This window comes from Doryrhamphus excisus, chromosome 22 (assembly GCF_030265055.1).
Source record: "Doryrhamphus excisus isolate RoL2022-K1 chromosome 22, RoL_Dexc_1.0, whole genome shotgun sequence".
In the NCBI taxonomy this organism is placed as follows: Eukaryota; Metazoa; Chordata; class Actinopteri; order Syngnathiformes; family Syngnathidae; genus Doryrhamphus; species Doryrhamphus excisus.
The window spans coordinates 1006969-1024921 of NC_080487.1; the positions used below are offsets into that span (position 1 = coordinate 1006969).

The 17953-nt window shown below is 43.8% G+C and overlaps 1 protein-coding gene across 15 annotated transcripts in view; it reads left to right on the forward strand.

Moving 5' to 3' along the window:
• LOC131109441 (receptor-type tyrosine-protein phosphatase F-like) overlaps positions 1-16930 on the forward strand; it is a 185117-nt gene extending 168187 nt beyond the window's left edge. For 5 of the 15 annotated variants that reach the window (XM_058061451.1, XM_058061450.1, XM_058061456.1 and 2 more), the window contains 11 exons: positions 2335-2458; positions 2539-2714; positions 4549-4668; positions 6002-6156; positions 7322-7607; positions 9213-9391; positions 12035-12161; positions 13054-13179; positions 13271-13425; positions 13509-13644; positions 14555-16929. In XM_058061451.1, the coding sequence (XP_057917434.1) occupies positions 2335-2458; positions 2539-2714; positions 4549-4668; positions 6002-6156; positions 7322-7607; positions 9213-9391; positions 12035-12161; positions 13054-13179; positions 13271-13425; positions 13509-13644; positions 14555-14623 (1653 nt within the window). In that variant the 3' untranslated portion in view covers positions 14624-16929. Of the gene's footprint in view, positions 1-2334; positions 2459-2538; positions 2715-4548; positions 4669-6001; positions 6157-7321; positions 7608-9212; positions 9392-12034; positions 12162-13053; positions 13180-13270; positions 13426-13508; positions 13645-14554 lie in introns of all 15 variants that reach the window. The other 10 variants (XM_058061446.1, XM_058061454.1, XM_058061448.1 and 7 more) reach the window with 4 other exon arrangements.
• Positions 16931-17953: the final 1023 nt, after the last annotated feature.

Consider the following 17953-nt stretch of genomic DNA (forward strand, 5'->3'; position numbering starts at 1 on the left):
CGCCAACTGTAAACAAACTGTAAATGCTACAGTTAGCGCCTCCATTCAATTAAGCCTATGATTATGAAGTTTGGAAAATGACAGCATTTCCGTTGCCCTGAGACTTTGCAGACGTAGACGTTGTTCCGCATCAAGTATTCCACAAAAGAAAAAAAGATGAATATATAAAAATGTAATAGACTGTAGCATCGTTGGGAATGTGGCTGTCTTCCCAACGTGTCTTGTTTTGTTAAAAGTTGCTGAAGTTAGGTGGTTCGACTTGACGTAGAGTCTTAGTAGTTGACAGATGGTGTGTTCACTGACCTGTCACATGTCGTGCTGCCATTCCTCACAACATGGGATGAACGGATGCTGTCTGGTGTCCACCACGTTCATTTCATGTCACCATGTTAGACGTTCTGAGAGCTCCTTGTTGGCGATTGCTTTTTCCCTTCCTGGTTCCACATTACCAACCACCAAACAGAAATGGAAGGGGACCGCTTGCGAGGTGGTCTCGGCCTGCTTGCGAGCGCTGTCAGGTGCTGTTGGCTTCCTTTTAGCTCAAGGGTCGGGCGCTCCGCGGACAAAGACAGCTTGAAAGCACCCCCGCTGTGGTCGCCTAAAAGCTATGACATGTTTCCACTGCAAATTTGGCATAAAAGGCCCCCCTGGGGGGTTAGATTGTTGCATATGTGAGCGGTTTTCTGATGTGGTATGAAATGGTGCGAGATGACGAAATAAGATCTGAGCTCCGGAACATAAGGTGGCCGGAAATATTTCAGTATTGAACAAAGCAAAAATTCTCAAGTTCTCAATCATAAATCACTCCACACTCTTTATTGCTCTCTGGTTCTTCCATATCTTACTTATTGTGTGGAAATATGGGCTAATAACTATAAAAGCAAATCTTCACTCGCTAAATGTACTGCAAAAAAGGCCAGTAAGGATAATTCATAATGGCGCCTACAGAGAACATACTAACTCCTTATTTCTAAAATCACAAATACTTCAACTTGCTGATATAGTTCATCTTCAAACAATCTTCTAAAATAATGCATAAGGCTAAAAATAACCAATTAGCTAAAAATGTCATCCAATACTTCTCTACAAGAGAGGAGAAATATGATCTCGGGGAAGAAGTACATTTGAAACACGTTATGCTAGGACTACGTTATGCTAGCCATAGCATTTCAGTATGTGGAATCAAACTATGGAATGGATCGAGTAAGGGAATCAAACAATGCACAACGATGAGCCAATTCAAGAAACAATACAAGCAGTTGAAGTTTGCTAAATACAAGGATGAAGAGTCTTGAACCAGTCATGATGTGCTATATATATCACTATATTGACACTTACGATGGTACACATTATGGCATTGGACGCTCATATCACCGAGTACTTCAGAACGGGACAAAAAAAAATAAATAAAATTAAAAAAAAAAAATTATAGGAAAAAAAATATTATGAAAGCAGGAAGTGAACAAATGTAACAGTTAGTGATTGTAAAAGTACCAGATGAAGGGGTAGGATTTATTAAGCTTTGCTTCTTCCTACTCCTTTTGGACATGTGGAACTGGGAACTGATTATGGGATGCATTCAATTGGAATCTGATGCATGTTCAAATGAAATGAAACCATTACCATTACCATTACCAAGATGTGTAGCACCAAGTCATGGGACTAAATGAAGACAAGTACCCCTAAATGAAGACAAGTACCCCTAAATGAAGACAAGTACCCCACCCACCAAAGTACCAAAGTATGACCTGACAAAGACAGACTGATTGGGCGGCGTCACATGATACTGTTTATTAATATCTATATTTATTGTCCAGAAAGCTCATTTTGCATGCACGTCTTTATGAAATGATGAAATAAGAGTTTGGCAAGGAAGCGGAGGAATTCTGAGGGTGTCCTGCAGGGGGGGGGGTGCAAGGCGTGGGGGGAATTAGCCAACATGCTCTGCAGTGAGCACGATCGATATCGAATAACAAGAGACTCTGTGACATTATCGAGCCGCGGGGGCTGGGGACGGAGGGGCCGCCGTCGCACATCCCCCCGGCCGATCAATACGTATGCGGTCTGCCGCCATCTTGGAGACAAATGACGCTGTGGGGGATGAAAAACCGAAGAAATGAAAGTGGGGGGGGGGGGGCTGGTGCTTATTTGTCCTTCATGAGACTTCTGTCTTCTCGGGATAATTCAATTTAAAGCTTCTATAAAGGGAAGTTTGGGAAGCCTGTGGGCTTCCGAGGATGCGTTATCCGTGCGGCGCTCGGACAAAATGAACATCCTTTCATTCCGTATTGCTCCTGCTTCAAGTCCTCATGTGTCCGACGTGTCCTCTCATAGTCCATCGATCCGGGCCAGCAGTTCACCTGGGAAAACTCCAACATGGAAGTCAACAAACCAAAGAACCGCTACGCCAACGTCATCGCCTACGACCATTCCAGAGTGGTGCTCACCTCCATCGACGGTAAGAGCGCGGCGTTGACGTCATTGCGTTGATCAAACGTCAAATGCTCATTTCGGGAACGTCTTCCGCTCTCGTCTCAGCCGTCCCCGGCAGCGACTACCTCAACGGAAACTACATTGATGGCTACAGGAAGCAGAACGCCTACATCGCCACGCAGGGCCCCCTCCCCGAGACGCTCAGCGACTTCTGGAGGATGGTGTGGGAGCAGAGGTCCAGCACCATCGTCATGATGACCAGACTGGAGGAGAAGTCCCGGGTAAGAAAGCCAGATGCGGTACAAAGCGGAAAGATGCTGTTTTCTCCCATGGGATCCATCATCTCCATCTCCTCCTCATTGGTCCTGCTTCTTCTTATTATTCTTTCTTCTCCATCTCCTCCTCATTGGTCCTGCTTCTTCTTCTTCTTCTTTCTTCTCCATCTCCTCCTCATTGGTCCTGCTTCTTATTTTTAGTCTTTCTTCTCCATCTCCCCCTCATTGGTCCTGCTTCTTCTTCTTCTTCTTTCTTCTCCATCTCCTCCTCATTGGTCCTGCTTCTTCTTCTCCTTCTTTCTTCTCCATCTCCTCCTCCTTGGTCCTGCTTCTTCTTATTATTCTTTCTTTTCCATCTCCTCCTCATTTGGTCCTGCTTCTTATTCTCTCTTCTCCATTTCCTCCTCATTGGTCCTCCTTCTTATTCTTTCTTCTCCATCTCATTCTCATTGGTCCTGCTTCTTCTTCTTAGTCTTTCTTCTCCATCTCCTCCTCATTGGTCCTGCTTCTTCTTCTTTCTTCTCCATCTCCTCCTCATTGGTCCTGCTTCTTCTTCTTCTTCTTTCTTCTCCATCTCCTCCTCATTGGTCCTGCTTCTTATTTTTAGTCTTTCTTCTCCATCTCCTCCTCATTGGTCCTGCTTCTTCTTCTTCTTCTTTCTTCTCCATCTCCTCCTCATTGGTCCTGCTTCTTCTTCTCCTTCTTTCTTCTCCATCTCCTCCTCCTTGGTCCTGCTTCTTCTTATTATTCTTTCTTTTCCATCTCCTCCTCATTTGGTCCTGCTTCTTATTCTCTCTTCTCCATTTCCTCCTCATTGGTCCTCCTTCTTATTCTTTCTTCTCCATCTCATTCTCATTGGTCCTGCTTCTTCTTCTTAGTCTTTCTTCTCCATCTCCTCCTCATTGGTCCTGCTTCTTCTTCTTCTTCTTCTTTCTTCTCCATCTCCTCCTCCTTGGTCCTGCTTCTTCTTATTATTCTTTCTTCTCCATCCCCTCCTCATTGGTCCTCCTTCTTATTCTTTCTTCTCCATCTCCTCCTCATTGGTCCTGCTTCTCCTTCTTTCTTCTCCATCTCCTCCTCATTGGTCCTGCTTCTTCTTATTATTCTTTCTTCTCCATCTCCTCCTCATTGGTCCTGCTTCTTATTCTTTCTTCTCCATCTCCTCCTCCTTGGTCCTGCTTCTTCTTATTATTCTTGCTTCTCCATCTCCTCCTCATTGGTCCTGCTTCTTATTCTTTCTTCTCCATCTCCTCCTCCTTGGTCCTGCTTCTTCTTATTATTCTTGCTTCTCCATCTCCTCCTCATTGGTCCTGCTTCTTCTTCGTCTTCTTTCTTCTCATTCTCCTCCTCATTGGTCCAGAAGCCCCCATGCACACACAAAAAAAAATAGCTTTGTCATTGTTTGATAATTGCATCATTTTTGTTGTTTGTGTGCAAATGGCTGGTTTGCCTGTTGGCATGTTACGCCCCCCCCCCCGCCCCCCCCTCAAGTTTTGTTGGACTTTTGAGGAGTCGTTTTTTAAATGAAGATGCAGAAGAAAAATTGGTCATAGATTACGTTGTCATGCATTTATTAGTCAATTAGTGCGCGTGTACCTAATGCTGTGACCGGTGCCGCAGCAAGCATTTCCAGCCCCGAGTTCCAACCTTTCATCGCTCGGTTTCATTCTTTGTGCTTCACGTGGCCGCCATGGCCGCCGCGTCCGTGAGAGAGTCGTCATCTTTTAATGAGACCCGACTCCGACCCTTCCGACGCGCCCTCCTGGTTAATCAGCGCCGTGCTTCCTGCTAGCTGTCCTGGACTCTGACAGCTGGCCTACTCTTTGTGTCGACCCGCCAGGTGAAGTGTGACCAGTACTGGCCGGTGAGGGGGACCGAGACCTACGGGATGATCCAGGTCACCATGCTGGACACGGTGGAGTTGGCCACTTACAGCGTGCGCACGTTTGCGCTCTACAAGGTACCGCACTCAACCTTTCAAGCGTCCTTATTCACTGGAATCTTTTACTCCACAAATTCATTTTTTTTACTTGTTAGGTAATATTAAAATATTACAATTATTAATTATATTATATATCATATTGTATTATTATATATTATATTATTATTATATTATATTAATTATTAATTAAGAATTATTAATTATATTATAGTTTTATATTTTTATATATTACATTTATATTTTATTATATTGTATAATTATTATAATTATAAAAAATAATTATAATTACTTATAATTGATATGAAAAAACCCAAACATGTCACCCCTACTTTTTTATAATATTATAGTTTTATATGTTTAGAATTATATTTATATTTTATATTATATAATTATTATAATAATTATAATTACTTATGATTAATAATATTAAAAAACAAACATATCACCCTACTTTTTAATATTAGTTTTATATTTTAAATATTATATTTATATTTTATTATTATAGTTTTATATTTTTATTATTATATTTATATTTTATATTATATAATTATTATAATAATTATAATTACTTATGATTAATAATATTAAAAAACAAACATATCACCCCTACATTTTAATAGTTTTAATAGTTTTATATTTTAAATATTATATTTATATTTTATTATATTATATAATAATTATAAAAATAATTATAATTACTTATAATTATATTAAAAACCCAAACATGTCACCCCTACTTTTTTATAATATTATAGTTTTATATTTTTATGTATTACATTTATATTTTATTATACTATATAATTATTATAATAATTATAACAAATAATTATCATTACTTATAATTAATAATATAAAAAACCCAAACATGTCACCCCTACTTTGGCTGTTGGATGCTTCAGGAGTTTCTCCCGTTCTTAATTCCCTGGATTCTTCCAAGAGTTTTCCCAGTTTTTGTTTGTAGGATTGTGTATTTAGTGCAGGGACGATGTCCCTTTCATTCCTGGCTTCCAAAGGCTATTAACTTTGCTAATTAAATCCAATCCAAGGCTGGAGAGTTTTCCCTGAGAAACTACACCGAGGTTTTCATTCCAGAATTGCCCCCCTTATCTCCACCTACAGCTTCACGGTGAAAGTGGAGCACATTATGACGGCCGTGACTCCAATCAAGACCTTTTGCTCGGAATAGCCACAATGTCTGACAATTAAATGGCTGCTGCTTTTCAAATGACGGCGGCTCGAGTGTCATCAAAACACTCTGACCTTTAACTGTTGGAATATTTTAGCCCGGCGCCATCGGTCTCGCTTTCAAACAATTACACCACCAGTGACACCACGGGAAAATCTCTTCCAGAACGGCTCCAGCGAGAAGAGGGAGATGCGGCAGTTCCAGTTCATGGCCTGGCCCGACCACGGCGTGCCTGAGTATCCCACCCCCATCCTGGCCTTCCTGAGGCGCGTCAAGGCCTGCAATCCTCCGGATGCTGGCCCCATGGTGGTCCATTGCAGGTGGGAGTCAATAAACGACACGCCAGCTGGCTAGCGTCAGATAAAAACAATTAAATTAAATTTAAAAAAATAATAATTTTTTTTTTTTTTTTTTTTTTAATTGAAAAAAAATTTTATTAAAAAATTAAAAAAAAAAAAATTTTAAGATATTGACAGAAAAGTACAACAAATGTAGTCTGGAGGCATTTGTACTGTTGGACCTTTGGGGGCCACTTCCTGGTTCCACTTTTTTTACGATTTTTTTACTTATTAATTTTGTAAAAAAAAAAAAAAAAAATGGTGCAAATCCTTGGATTCTGGACTCCGGTTTCCACCCCCATTCCAAAAACATGCTAGCTTCATTAGCCATTCCAAATTGTCCACAGACATCTCACTGTCTCGCTAATTGTTTTCACCTGTAAATGGTTTGGTCTATGGTTGGTCTAAACCAGGGGTCAGCAACCCGCGGCTCCAGAGCCGCATGTGGCTCTCCAGCCTCTTTGTTGCGGCTCCCTTTGCAATGCTTTAATATTTTTTAGCACCCGTGTGGTGAAAATGCACGTCTTTGTTATGAGTTTACAAAAATCCAACTTTGTGTGAGACCATGAATGCATCCTGACTGAGTTCTGACTGGTGACTGAATGAGCAGACAGGATGCTATCCAGTTCTCTCTGACAGGTTAACATGAAGGGAAATGAGTAATACTTTGAGTTATTTGAGTTATTAATTATTATTAATGAGTTATTTGACGATTCTAAAAAATAAATTAGAGCTCATTTAAAAACAAAAGTTTATCTCCAGTACTAGCAAGAGTACTCCAACTCGTCTTTTTTTTCCCCTCCAATGTTGTTTTAAACATACAACGTTTTGCGGCTCCAGGCTATTTTTCTTTAGTGGGCAAGTGGGTGAAATGGCTCTTTTCATAGTAAAGGTTGCCGACCCCTGGTCTAAACTGTCATACCCATTTCTGGGCATGCCTGTCAGTCACATGTTCCAGTACTTTTGGCTTCATGTGGCAATAAGGGCTGAAATATTGCCCTCTTATGTCATATTCATCTTTTGATGTCAAACTCAAATCCCCACTAAAAATAAAGCCTCACTGTCCCAATACTTCTGCTAGACAGAAAGACGATGAAAGAAGAATTACGCAAACTAAACGATATTAATATTTGCATCCTCCGAGCAGCGCCGGCGTGGGCAGGACGGGCTGCTTCATCGTCATCGACGCCATGCTGGAGCGCATGAAGCACGAGAAGTCGGTGGACATCTACGGCCACGTGACGTGCATGCGGGCCCAGCGCAACTACATGGTGCAGACGGAGGACCAGTACATCTTCATCCACGAGGCCCTGCTGGAGGCGGCCACCTGCGGGAACACCGAGGTGCCGGCCCGCAACCTCTACGCTCACATCCAGAAACTGACGCAGCCGCCGCCCGGCGAGACGGTCACCGCCATGGAGCTGGAGTTCAAGGTGAGGGAGAGATGCGTTGAACGGTGTGGAGGGGTGGGCGGGGCTATAATGGGACGTCATGTGATGGTGGATCGTTGTCACGGGTTCAGGCTTTGCATAGAAACACAACACATGAAGCATTGTGTTGGAAGTGATGCTGAGAATGAGTGTGTGTGTGTGTGTGTGTGTGTGTGTGTGTGTGTGTGTCCATGCAACCTGACTACACAAACACACACACACACACACACACACACGCCTGGCATAGTTGGACCGTGCAAACACATTCCTGCTCGTCCATCTGCTGTCTAACAAGTGCCAACCTTCTTCTCACGCTAGCTCTTTGTTGACGGTACAAAGGCATCCATTGATGGCCATTGGAATTTATCTACGCTGATTAAAACACACAAAGGTTACGCCCAAACGCCCGAACGCCCCGTGAGGGGTAATTACCTTTTTAGTGTGCAGGCTAGCGCCACCTGCTGGTCGGGAGGCTTCCTTATAGAACAGGGGTCTCAAACTCAATTTACTTGGGGGCCACTGGAGCTAGGGTCTGGGTGAGACTGGGCCGCATCGGGTTTTCCAAAAAAAAAAAATGCATTTATTAAAAACAGTTTGGTTCCGATTTGCGACAAGAAAAGTTCTGATAAAACATTCCACTGTTCTCAAATATCTTAATTTTTATTTCTCTACACAAAAAAAGATGAAAAATAAATAAACAAAGAATAAAGAAAATCAATCAATCAGTAATAAATATAATAATAATAATAATAATAATAATAAAACTGCAAATAATAAAAACGTAAGAAACCACATATAGTTGTTGGGTAGACAAATTATTTTTTTCAGATTAAAATGAACAAAGCATTATTAGAGCCCTGTAGACATGACAAAACACGACTATAGTCATATTTATACTTTTTTTTTTATTTACAACATATTGCGCAACTGCAGGGTCTTGAGACACATGCTAACTCGCAAACTAGACAGCTAGCGACCTCAACGGTAGCCTTCAAGTTATTTCCTTTAAATTTAAATAGCCAAAAACTTACCACTTCCACACGGATAGGGAGGATAACTATTAACAGTTATTTAACCTTTAACATGAACATGAATCAAACGTAATAATTTTGTTCTGGGTACATGATACCATGCAGCATCCATATCAAACTTTAAACTTTCATATTAAGGCGGGGGCCTCAAACTAGTGTCCTGCGGGCCACATTTGGCCCGCGGGCCGCGTGTTTGAGACCCCTGTTATAGAACACCAGCTGCATGTTGACGTCGCCATGTAAAATCGCTAATGCTCATCTCAATTTCAATATTAAATTAGCACCAAACTAGCATATTTCTTTTAAATGTTTCGTTTGTGTTATTGTGCACCACCTTAAAATCATAGTGTTATGGAATATGAAATATTTAAGTCACGACGGTAGTGCTTACATGCTACGTTACGTAATACAGTATGCAGGGGTGTGGCCTGGAGGCTGAATTACATGTGTTGCCATGGTAACACTGAACGTGACCACATAGAGACTATCCATGGATGCGTTGTCCTTAACCTTCACTTTAAAGGGGAACGGGAATATTGCCCATCATTCCCAATCGCGTTTCGTCCTTGTTCCACAGCGCCTGGCCAACTCCAAGGCCCACACGTCTCGCTTCATCAGTGCCAACTTGCCGTGCAACAAGTTCAAGAACCGCCTGGTCAACATCATGCCTTTCGAGTCCACCCGCGTCTGCCTGCAGCCCATCCGCGGCGTGGAGGGCTCCGACTACATCAACGCCAGCTGCATCGACGGCTACAGGTGAGCCCCCCCATCCCCCCCCCCACCCGGGGGTCTGAGTACGTACCAGTCTAGACAGACCCGCAAATGGCATCAAGTCCCAAAGGGGGTCTGGCTCGCCCTCCCAGATCCTGGTTTTAATGAGGCCGACGCCCCCTTTCAGCCCTGCTGTGTAAATAACATAATTGCTCCAGGAGATCATCCTCCCTCCTCCTCCTCCTCCTCCTCCTCCTCCTCCCCCTCCTCTTCCTCAATGCCCTTCCTCCTCAACGTCATGCTAAGCTAGCAAGCTGATGGAATATTTCTTCATCTTTCATTCCTCCTCTTCTTCTTTCTCATCTTTTCTCGCCTCCTTTTTTCTCCTCCTCTTCCTTCTTTGCTGTATTCTCCTCATCTCCTTCTCTCGTCCCTTCTCCCTTTGTTGACCTCCTCCCCTCCTCTCTGCCATCTCCGCCTCCTTCATCTTCTCCACTCCTTTCCTCCCGCCCTTTCTTTCCTCGGCCTGTCCTCCTTCCTTGCAGCCTCTCTTTATCCCTCCATCGCCCCCCCCCCTTTTCTTCCTTTCGTCCTCTCCTCTTCATCATCCTCCTCCTCCTCGCCTCCCTATCTTCCTTGGCTCTTTTGCTCTCCTTCCCACGTTATTTATCTCCTCATTTGTCTCCTTGCCTTCCATCCTCTCCTCCTCCTCCTCATTTATTCTCATCCATCCTTTGCTCCGGTACACACACTTTTCACCTCCTCCTCCTCGTCCTCCATGTTGTTGCCTGAACGAGGTCTCTTCTCCTCGTGTGTTGTTTTTTTAATTTGTGGCCCTCAGCAGGTTCTAATCTCCAGGTTCCACATTACTGCTTTGCCTGCAGCGCCTTTATTAGCTGCCCTGCCCGCGTCGAGCCGCGCACGTCTACGTGCAAGACCCCAACACGCGTCCGTCCGTGCACGCGTCCCCGTGCACGCATCCGTGCACGCATGCGCGCCGCGTCTCCACCCGTGTGCTGCCGCAACAGCAGGCTCCCATCTTGGACTGGAGCGCTGCCGCCACCCATCGGCCGAGCAGGCGACTGCGCGGCGCGGTCACGCAGCGTCGCCGCATCAAGCGTCGACGCTTGATCAGCTCGTTTCCAACTGCGCCGTCGTCGGGATGGATGGGCGGGAAATGTCAACGACGGCCATCATTTGGTCTTGAGCTCGTGCCAGCGACGCATTAGCTTGACAGACTGCTGCCGGAGCTTATTATTACCTCTCCCAAGGAGTTTCCATCATGGCTTCGCTTGCGTTACATTGATGAATGGGAAATTACACTTCAATTACATCCATAAATATATTCTGTCAGTGTCAAAGGTGTGGAACCATTATTTGCGTTGGGGGGGGGGGGGGGGGGGGTTCTATATCATGACAGGAGACATATTTCACTGTTTGGAATACAAACTCATTCGGATGGAAATTCATGTTTTACAGCAGAAAGTAGACGGAAAGAATGACAAGGATTTATATGGGAAATATTAATTATGCTCATTATCAGCCCTTTGGACTCCGATAGAGCAGCTACACACAATAACCCGCACAGAAAGCTTTCTAGAGCTTCCAGAATCCGCACCTATTCTGGTGTTTTAAATGATTCCACCCACGGCCCCGCCCACTACGCTGTGATTGGTCACACTCAGCTTGTACAGCTTGATTTTAAGATTTTATTGTTTGTTTTTAAGGCATTGAATGGGCTGGCCCCCCAAATACATCTCGGACCTCATCCAAGTTTACTCTCCAGCTCGGTCACTGAGGTCCGAGGGCCAGCTCCAACTTGTGGTGCCCAAGACGAGACTTAAGACCAGGGGGGACCGAGCCTTTTCTGTGGTCGGCCCCAAACTATGGAACTCTCTGCCCCCCCAATATCGAAAGCTTTAAGTCTCGTCTTAAAAGCCACTTTTATTCTCTGGCTTTTAACTCAGAGTGAGTCGTATGGTCCTGTGTCTTTTAGTTCTTTGTTTTTATTGTAATTGGTTCTATTTTTTATACTTTTATTGCTTTGTTTCTTGTTTTTAATATTTTAATATCTATTTTATTATTTTATTTCTTAAATGCTCTTTTAGTTTTGGATTATTACTTTTTATTTTTACTCGTCTGTGCAGCACTTTGGAAACTCTGTTTATAAAATGTGCTATATAAATAAAGTGGATTGGATTGTACCTGGGCATGCCCATATAAGGTGACTTCCCACCAGGCGCACTGTGATGTCACAGTCAGCCAGTGTGAGGAAAAACTCTCAAACCAAGCGTTTTGAGCCATCCCAAAGTTCTTTCAGGACTCACAAACCTCATGACCTGAACCCGTGGGGGGGTTTAACACCAGAATACAACATTCTAACCACATTTATAGGTCAGAGAAGTGGGAAAAAAGTATATTAGGCCCACTTTAAATGCATGTAAACATACCGTAAACTACAGTATTTCCACCAATTCATTAGAAGACACCCGAGGTGAAGTACATGTTCCGTTCCTAGTACGTTCCTAGTACATCCTAGTACATTTGTACCAACGGAAGGCCGTACCTGAGGACCTCGTTTATGAGGAAGTTCAACACGTGCTTGGAATGAACGGCTAACGTTGATTACGTTCATTCATTTTCTACCGCTTCTTCTCACATGTTCATATGATTCATATCTGTGTGCAGACAGCAGAAGGCCTACCTGGCAACGCAGGGCCCTCTGGCCGAGACCACCGAGGACTTCTGGAGAATGTTGTGGGAGCACAACTCCACCATCGTGGTCATGCTCACCAAGCTAAGAGAGATGGGACGGGTAAGACGCAAACAAAAACATCAAATAAGTTGATGGATGGAGAGCTGTCAGGGGGTTGTCTACAGCCACGCAGTAATACTTAAATGTAGAATATGAAAAAATAATAGAATATAAAAATATATATATTGTATAACTATAATAATATAATAATAATATAGTGCGGCGCGGCGATCTAGTGGTTAGCGCGCAGACCTCACAGCTAGGAGACCAGGGTTCAATTCCACCCTCGGCCATCTCTGTGTGGAGTTTGCATGTTCTCCCCGTGCATGCGTGGGTTTTCTCCGGGTACTCCGGTTTCCTCCCACATTCCAAAAACATGCTAGGTTAATTAGCCACTCCAAATTGTCCATAGGTATGAATGTGAGTGTGAATGGTTGTTTGTCTATATGTGCCCTGTGATTGGCTGGCCACCAGTCCAGGGTGTGCCCCGCCTCTCGCCCGAAGACAGCTGGGATAGGCTCCAGCACCCCCCGCGACCCTCGTGAGGAAAAAGCGGTAGAAAATGAATGAATGAATGAATAATAATATATATATAAAGTATATATTTTACATTATAATATAATAAATAAAAATATATAAAAAAATAAAAATATATAATAAAATAATATATAATAATAATACAATAATTATTATATATATATAATTTTATATATATATATAATATATAATAATATAATAAATAATAAATATATATATAATAATAATAAATATAATATAAATAAAAATATAATAAATATAATAATATATATAATATAATAAAATATAATATAAATAATATAATAAATATAATATAAATAATAATATAATAAATAATAATAATAATAATAAATAAAATATATAAATAATGTCGACTCCATGGGCACTAAAGCAAGGTGTTGTTGTGGTCCTCCAGGAGAAGTGTCACCAGTACTGGCCGGCTGAGCGCTCGGCCAGGTACCAGTACTTTGTGGTGGACCCCATGGCGGAGTACAACATGCCTCAGTACATCCTGAGAGAGTTCAAGGTCACGGACGCCAGGGTGAGTCTCATGAGGCCGAATGGCGTGCGGTGCTTGGCGCCGGTGACTTCATTTCCTTCATCTTGTACCCCCCTTCCCCCCTCCCCTCCAGGACGGCCAGTCCAGAACCATCCGCCAATTCCAGTTCACAGACTGGCCCGAGCAGGGAGTGCCCAAAACCGGTGAGGGCTTCATCGACTTCATCGGACAGGTGCACAAAACCAAGGAGCAGTTTGGACAGGACGGACCAATCACTGTACACTGCAGGTAGGTGGGCGGAGCCAACACGCACCTCCATGGAGATGTTGGCGTTGGGGGATCTTGAACGCTTCTTTGTGTGCGCCCGTCAGTGCCGGTGTGGGTCGGACCGGAGTCTTCATCACGCTCAGCATCGTGCTGGAGAGGATGCGGTACGAGGGCGTGGTCGACCTCTTCCAGACGGTCAAGACGCTCCGCACCCAGCGGCCCGCCATGGTGCAGACCGAGGTAAGGAATTACTCAACTGCAGGGAGTGCCGGGCTTTCGAGGCGAGTTGATGGTGGCCACTTGTCGTTTTTTTCTTATCGTTGCTTAGCTACTTGGTGATTAGCCGATTAGCCGATTAGCCGTTAGCGGACAAAAACAAAACAAAGATGTTGACAGAAATTAAATCTGAAACAAATAGTCGGTGTGTCGTTTATGGATAAATTAATTCTGTAAAAGACTTCGCCTCCAACTCAATATTTCCATGCGTCAGTGAACACACCAGTAATGGTACTACAGCCACTTTATTATTCATGTATTCTAATATTGTTCAACGTCTGAAAAACATATTTCAACCTTTCTTACCCTTATAGCCACCAGGGTTTTTTTTTCAGGTTTGATGTTCCGTTTATTAAAAGGGTTGTAGCTTGAAACCCGGCTCATAATTTGTCAGCTAAAATATCAAAATATCCGATTCAATCGCTATCATCCATCTTGGCTGAAATGGCGTGTTCAACCCGGCAGTGTTGCTTGTCGCCATTTTGGTTATTAAATTGTTTTTTTTTTTAATTTTTTTTTCGAACATCATCCAAAGCACAACAAACCAAACATAAATCAACACAAATAAAAATATACATACATATAAACATACACATGTTTGAAAGGGAATGGGAAGAAGTCAAGACTTATCTAATCCCACCCAGATTCCAACCTCATCCCAATATTATTCCTTGTCTACCGGAATAAAAACCCCACATCCAAGCACCCTCACCCAGCTTGAGGCACCCAACTACGTGCCAGGAGCAACCAGTTCATGACTAGTCGTCGTTTATGTAAATGCATTTTTAATGATTTTATTGCCTGCTTTGCTGAGGAAAAAAAAGCGTAAAAAGAATGTGAACATGCCCCCCCTCTCCCCGTGTGTCCCCCCCAGGACCAGTACCAGCTGTGCTACCGGGCGGCTCTGGAGTACCTGGGGAGCTTCGACCACTATGCAACGTAACCGCAGGCACCGCCAGCCGCCCGCTCGGTGGGACCCTCTCAGGAGCGTGCCAAGCGTCCCATCTCAGCCACCCACCCTTTTACCCTTGAAACTAAATCTGAAAGCACCACACCCCCTAAGAGGAGGGGAGGGGGGGCTGCTTGCAGGGCCCAGTGGACCCCCCCGGTTTGGAGCTAATATCACACAGATATTTTTTTTTTTTTTCTTCAAAGCGCTGCCGAGCGGACTTGTACAGTCGACAGTCCATAGAACCGTTTTTTTTAATGTCATCCTTTAGCGTACTTTTGTTGCTTTTCAAACATCTTTTTAACACGACTTGTGTCTTAACGTGCCCCCCCCCCCCACAACTGCTGAGGGCCTGCTGTCTTTTCTTTGAATTGTTTTATTCTTTTTTTTTTAATGATTATTGTTGGCATCATCTCCATCTTTCCTTTGGGTATCGAGCACAGCGGATGTGTCGTTTTCCGACATGATCGTAGATTCTAATCTCCCGGTTTGCGTTGTAGTCCGAAACACTCGGGATTTAGTTTAAAAAGCAAAAAAAAACAAGAAAAAAAGTTGAAAAACTGCCTTTTTTCACTCAAATATTCCCTTGAAGACTTTGAGTACCTTGAGAGCACAAAGCTAGCAGTTAGCTAGCGGCGAGCGTGTACAGGAAGAGCAAAGCACACCACTGTTTGTGTTCAGCGACGGCATCGAGGCCTTTCATGCTCCACGGCGGCGAAGGGAGGGGGGGGGACTATACTTTTGTACCCCGCCCTCATCTCTGAATATCTTTCAAAGCAGCCCCGTCCATCAGCCATCAGCTGGCAGCGCCCCCCCACCCCGGGGGGGGGCGACCACTGCTGGCACCTGTACAGAATCAACCATTCCTCCCCCGACGGGGGCCGAGAGCGAGCCAGCCCAGAGACTCCGCCCCTTTTGGACTTGACACCTGATGTTATTTTCTACAGAAATAGAAGTATAAATATATATATACATATATATATGATTGATTATATATATATGTACAATGACACATAGATGTATACGCGGCTTCTCTATATTGTTCCCATGATGACGCCGTCGTCCAGCGTAGTCATGACAACGTATCTACTGTCCCGCCATCGTCGACACGGGAGGAAACGCAGCACAAAGCCCGCCCCCCCGATATCGCCTCATCGCCACCGACGCCCCGCCTCCTCCCGACGCAAGCACACGCGACACCCCCCCATCACACAAGTTGAGGCAAGGAGGAGGCAGGTGGGGGACGACGGGGGGGGTGTACAGGGGGGGTACATTACCTGTTCATGTTGATCTTGTGAATGCTTCGTGCTGTAGGGGTTCCACCTGTTGTACGCACACGTCTGTTTTCTATTTGTTGATAAAGAACTGGAGTTTCAAAAAGATCCTGTTGAGAAAAAAAAAAAACCTTGATGTTAATAAAGATACATAATTGGGGTTTTTGTACAAACTCTCCATATGTCTATCATTTTTATCATACTCCATCATCACGACCCCCCCATCTTGTTATTTTGGCCTGTAAAGTCCTTGAGTGGATTTCCCCAAAGAGACCAAAACATGTTTGATAAAAGCTTAAATATATTATTCATACTCAGATTATAATTTATTACAGTTATTACAGATACATATTTAGTCAATGGAGCAACAACAAAAATGTAGATTAATTCTCAACTCATTAAAACTTAAAAGATTAATTCATTAAATTGTACACGAAAATATAATTCCAATGATAGACTTGAACCGATTTAAAAGGGTCCAAAGGATACCCGCCCTTCTTGGGGTCCCATCAATGGGGTGATGAGAGCACCCCATTCTAGTGGGAGACCTCATCGCCCAATGTGGGCAATGACAGTGTGACCTGGAGGGGGCGTGATTGGAGGAACGACCTTCCCCATCTGAACCCGTGTTACTCGACTTGTGTGCGAACCACAGTTTGACCATAACTAATCTAGTGTTCCAACATGGGGGGGGGGTCCATAAGTGCACTAGGTCTATAATGGACTTTGTGGTCGTATCATCAGACCTGCATCCGCATGTTCTGGTCACACGGGTGAAGATGGATGGCTTGTGGGACTCGAACAGTCAGCTTAAGCGGCGGTGGTCTAGGCAAAAGCTCAGGTGTGGGAGGAGTTAGGTGAGGCCATGGAGTCAGACCTTGGGCTTGGACTTTGGGTCAACCGTGGACCTTGAAGAGGTTCTGGCAAACCGGCCAACACCTCAAAGCGGAAGCACACTTTTTACAGTGGAGACGGGGAGTGCTGACCTCCACTGTGGACGTTGAGGCCCGACTTTGAGGCCCTCCTCGATCCCAATGACACGCCTTCCATAGAGGAAGCAGAATCAGGGGATACGTATGCGGACAGTTCCATCACCGTGGTTGAGGTGTCTTACAAAAAGTTGTGCCCCATCAGACCAAAGGTCTTGGGGATGAGTATTGGTTTTGGAACGTTTTTACACACTGTCCACCACCGATTGTGGTGGGAAAAGGCTAATAGCAACCCTGCTACCTGTATGCACACTCTATAATGCTACACTCACAACCGCTTTTGTTCCATGTCCTCCACAAAATAAACTCGGTTAGGATTAAAAATAAATACTTACTTACTGCTTGCTCTTCTGACTCCTCCACAGGACCAAGTAACTCCAACCACTTCTGCCTGACGCTTGCCCGGAATGACGCATTCCCTGGGAGCCATCGCTAACACTGTAAACAGAGAAGCAGAGCGCCCATATAAGGAAATCCTGCTCACATTGGAGTCATCCCAAACTTCTGACTCACTTCCAAATGCGGAGAGTTCATTCTCTGAAACTTGGGCATTGGTTTAACACCAGAATGCAACATTTTAAATACATTTAGAGGTCAGAAACGTGGGGGAAAGCATCCAAGGTTGGCTTTTAAAAAAATCTAAACATAACTACAGTATTTATTATAGTACACTTTTACAGGTGGTCCTGGGGTTAAGTACATGTTCCATTCCTAGACTGTGATGTAAAGTGGAGCTTAAATTATAGCTCAGGCTCTACACAGAACACATGAAGTTAAATTAATCCTTACTTTTATTCTGTGGCTTATTGGAAGGAGGATCATTTTTTTTATAGTATTATATTGTGGAATAGAATATTTACCTTCCCCTAAATTGGCATAAAGCTCTCTGGGATATTGATTGTGGTCTAAAAGACGCTGCTTGGTTTTCACTGTCGCTTTCATAGGAGCAGATGACGTACCATCTTTATCCTTCATGACGGTCACGACAGTCGAGTGAGTAAATTGGTGGGTGTTTCTCATTTGGTGTTCATTTTCACTTCCATGGTGATGGCTTTCCTTTT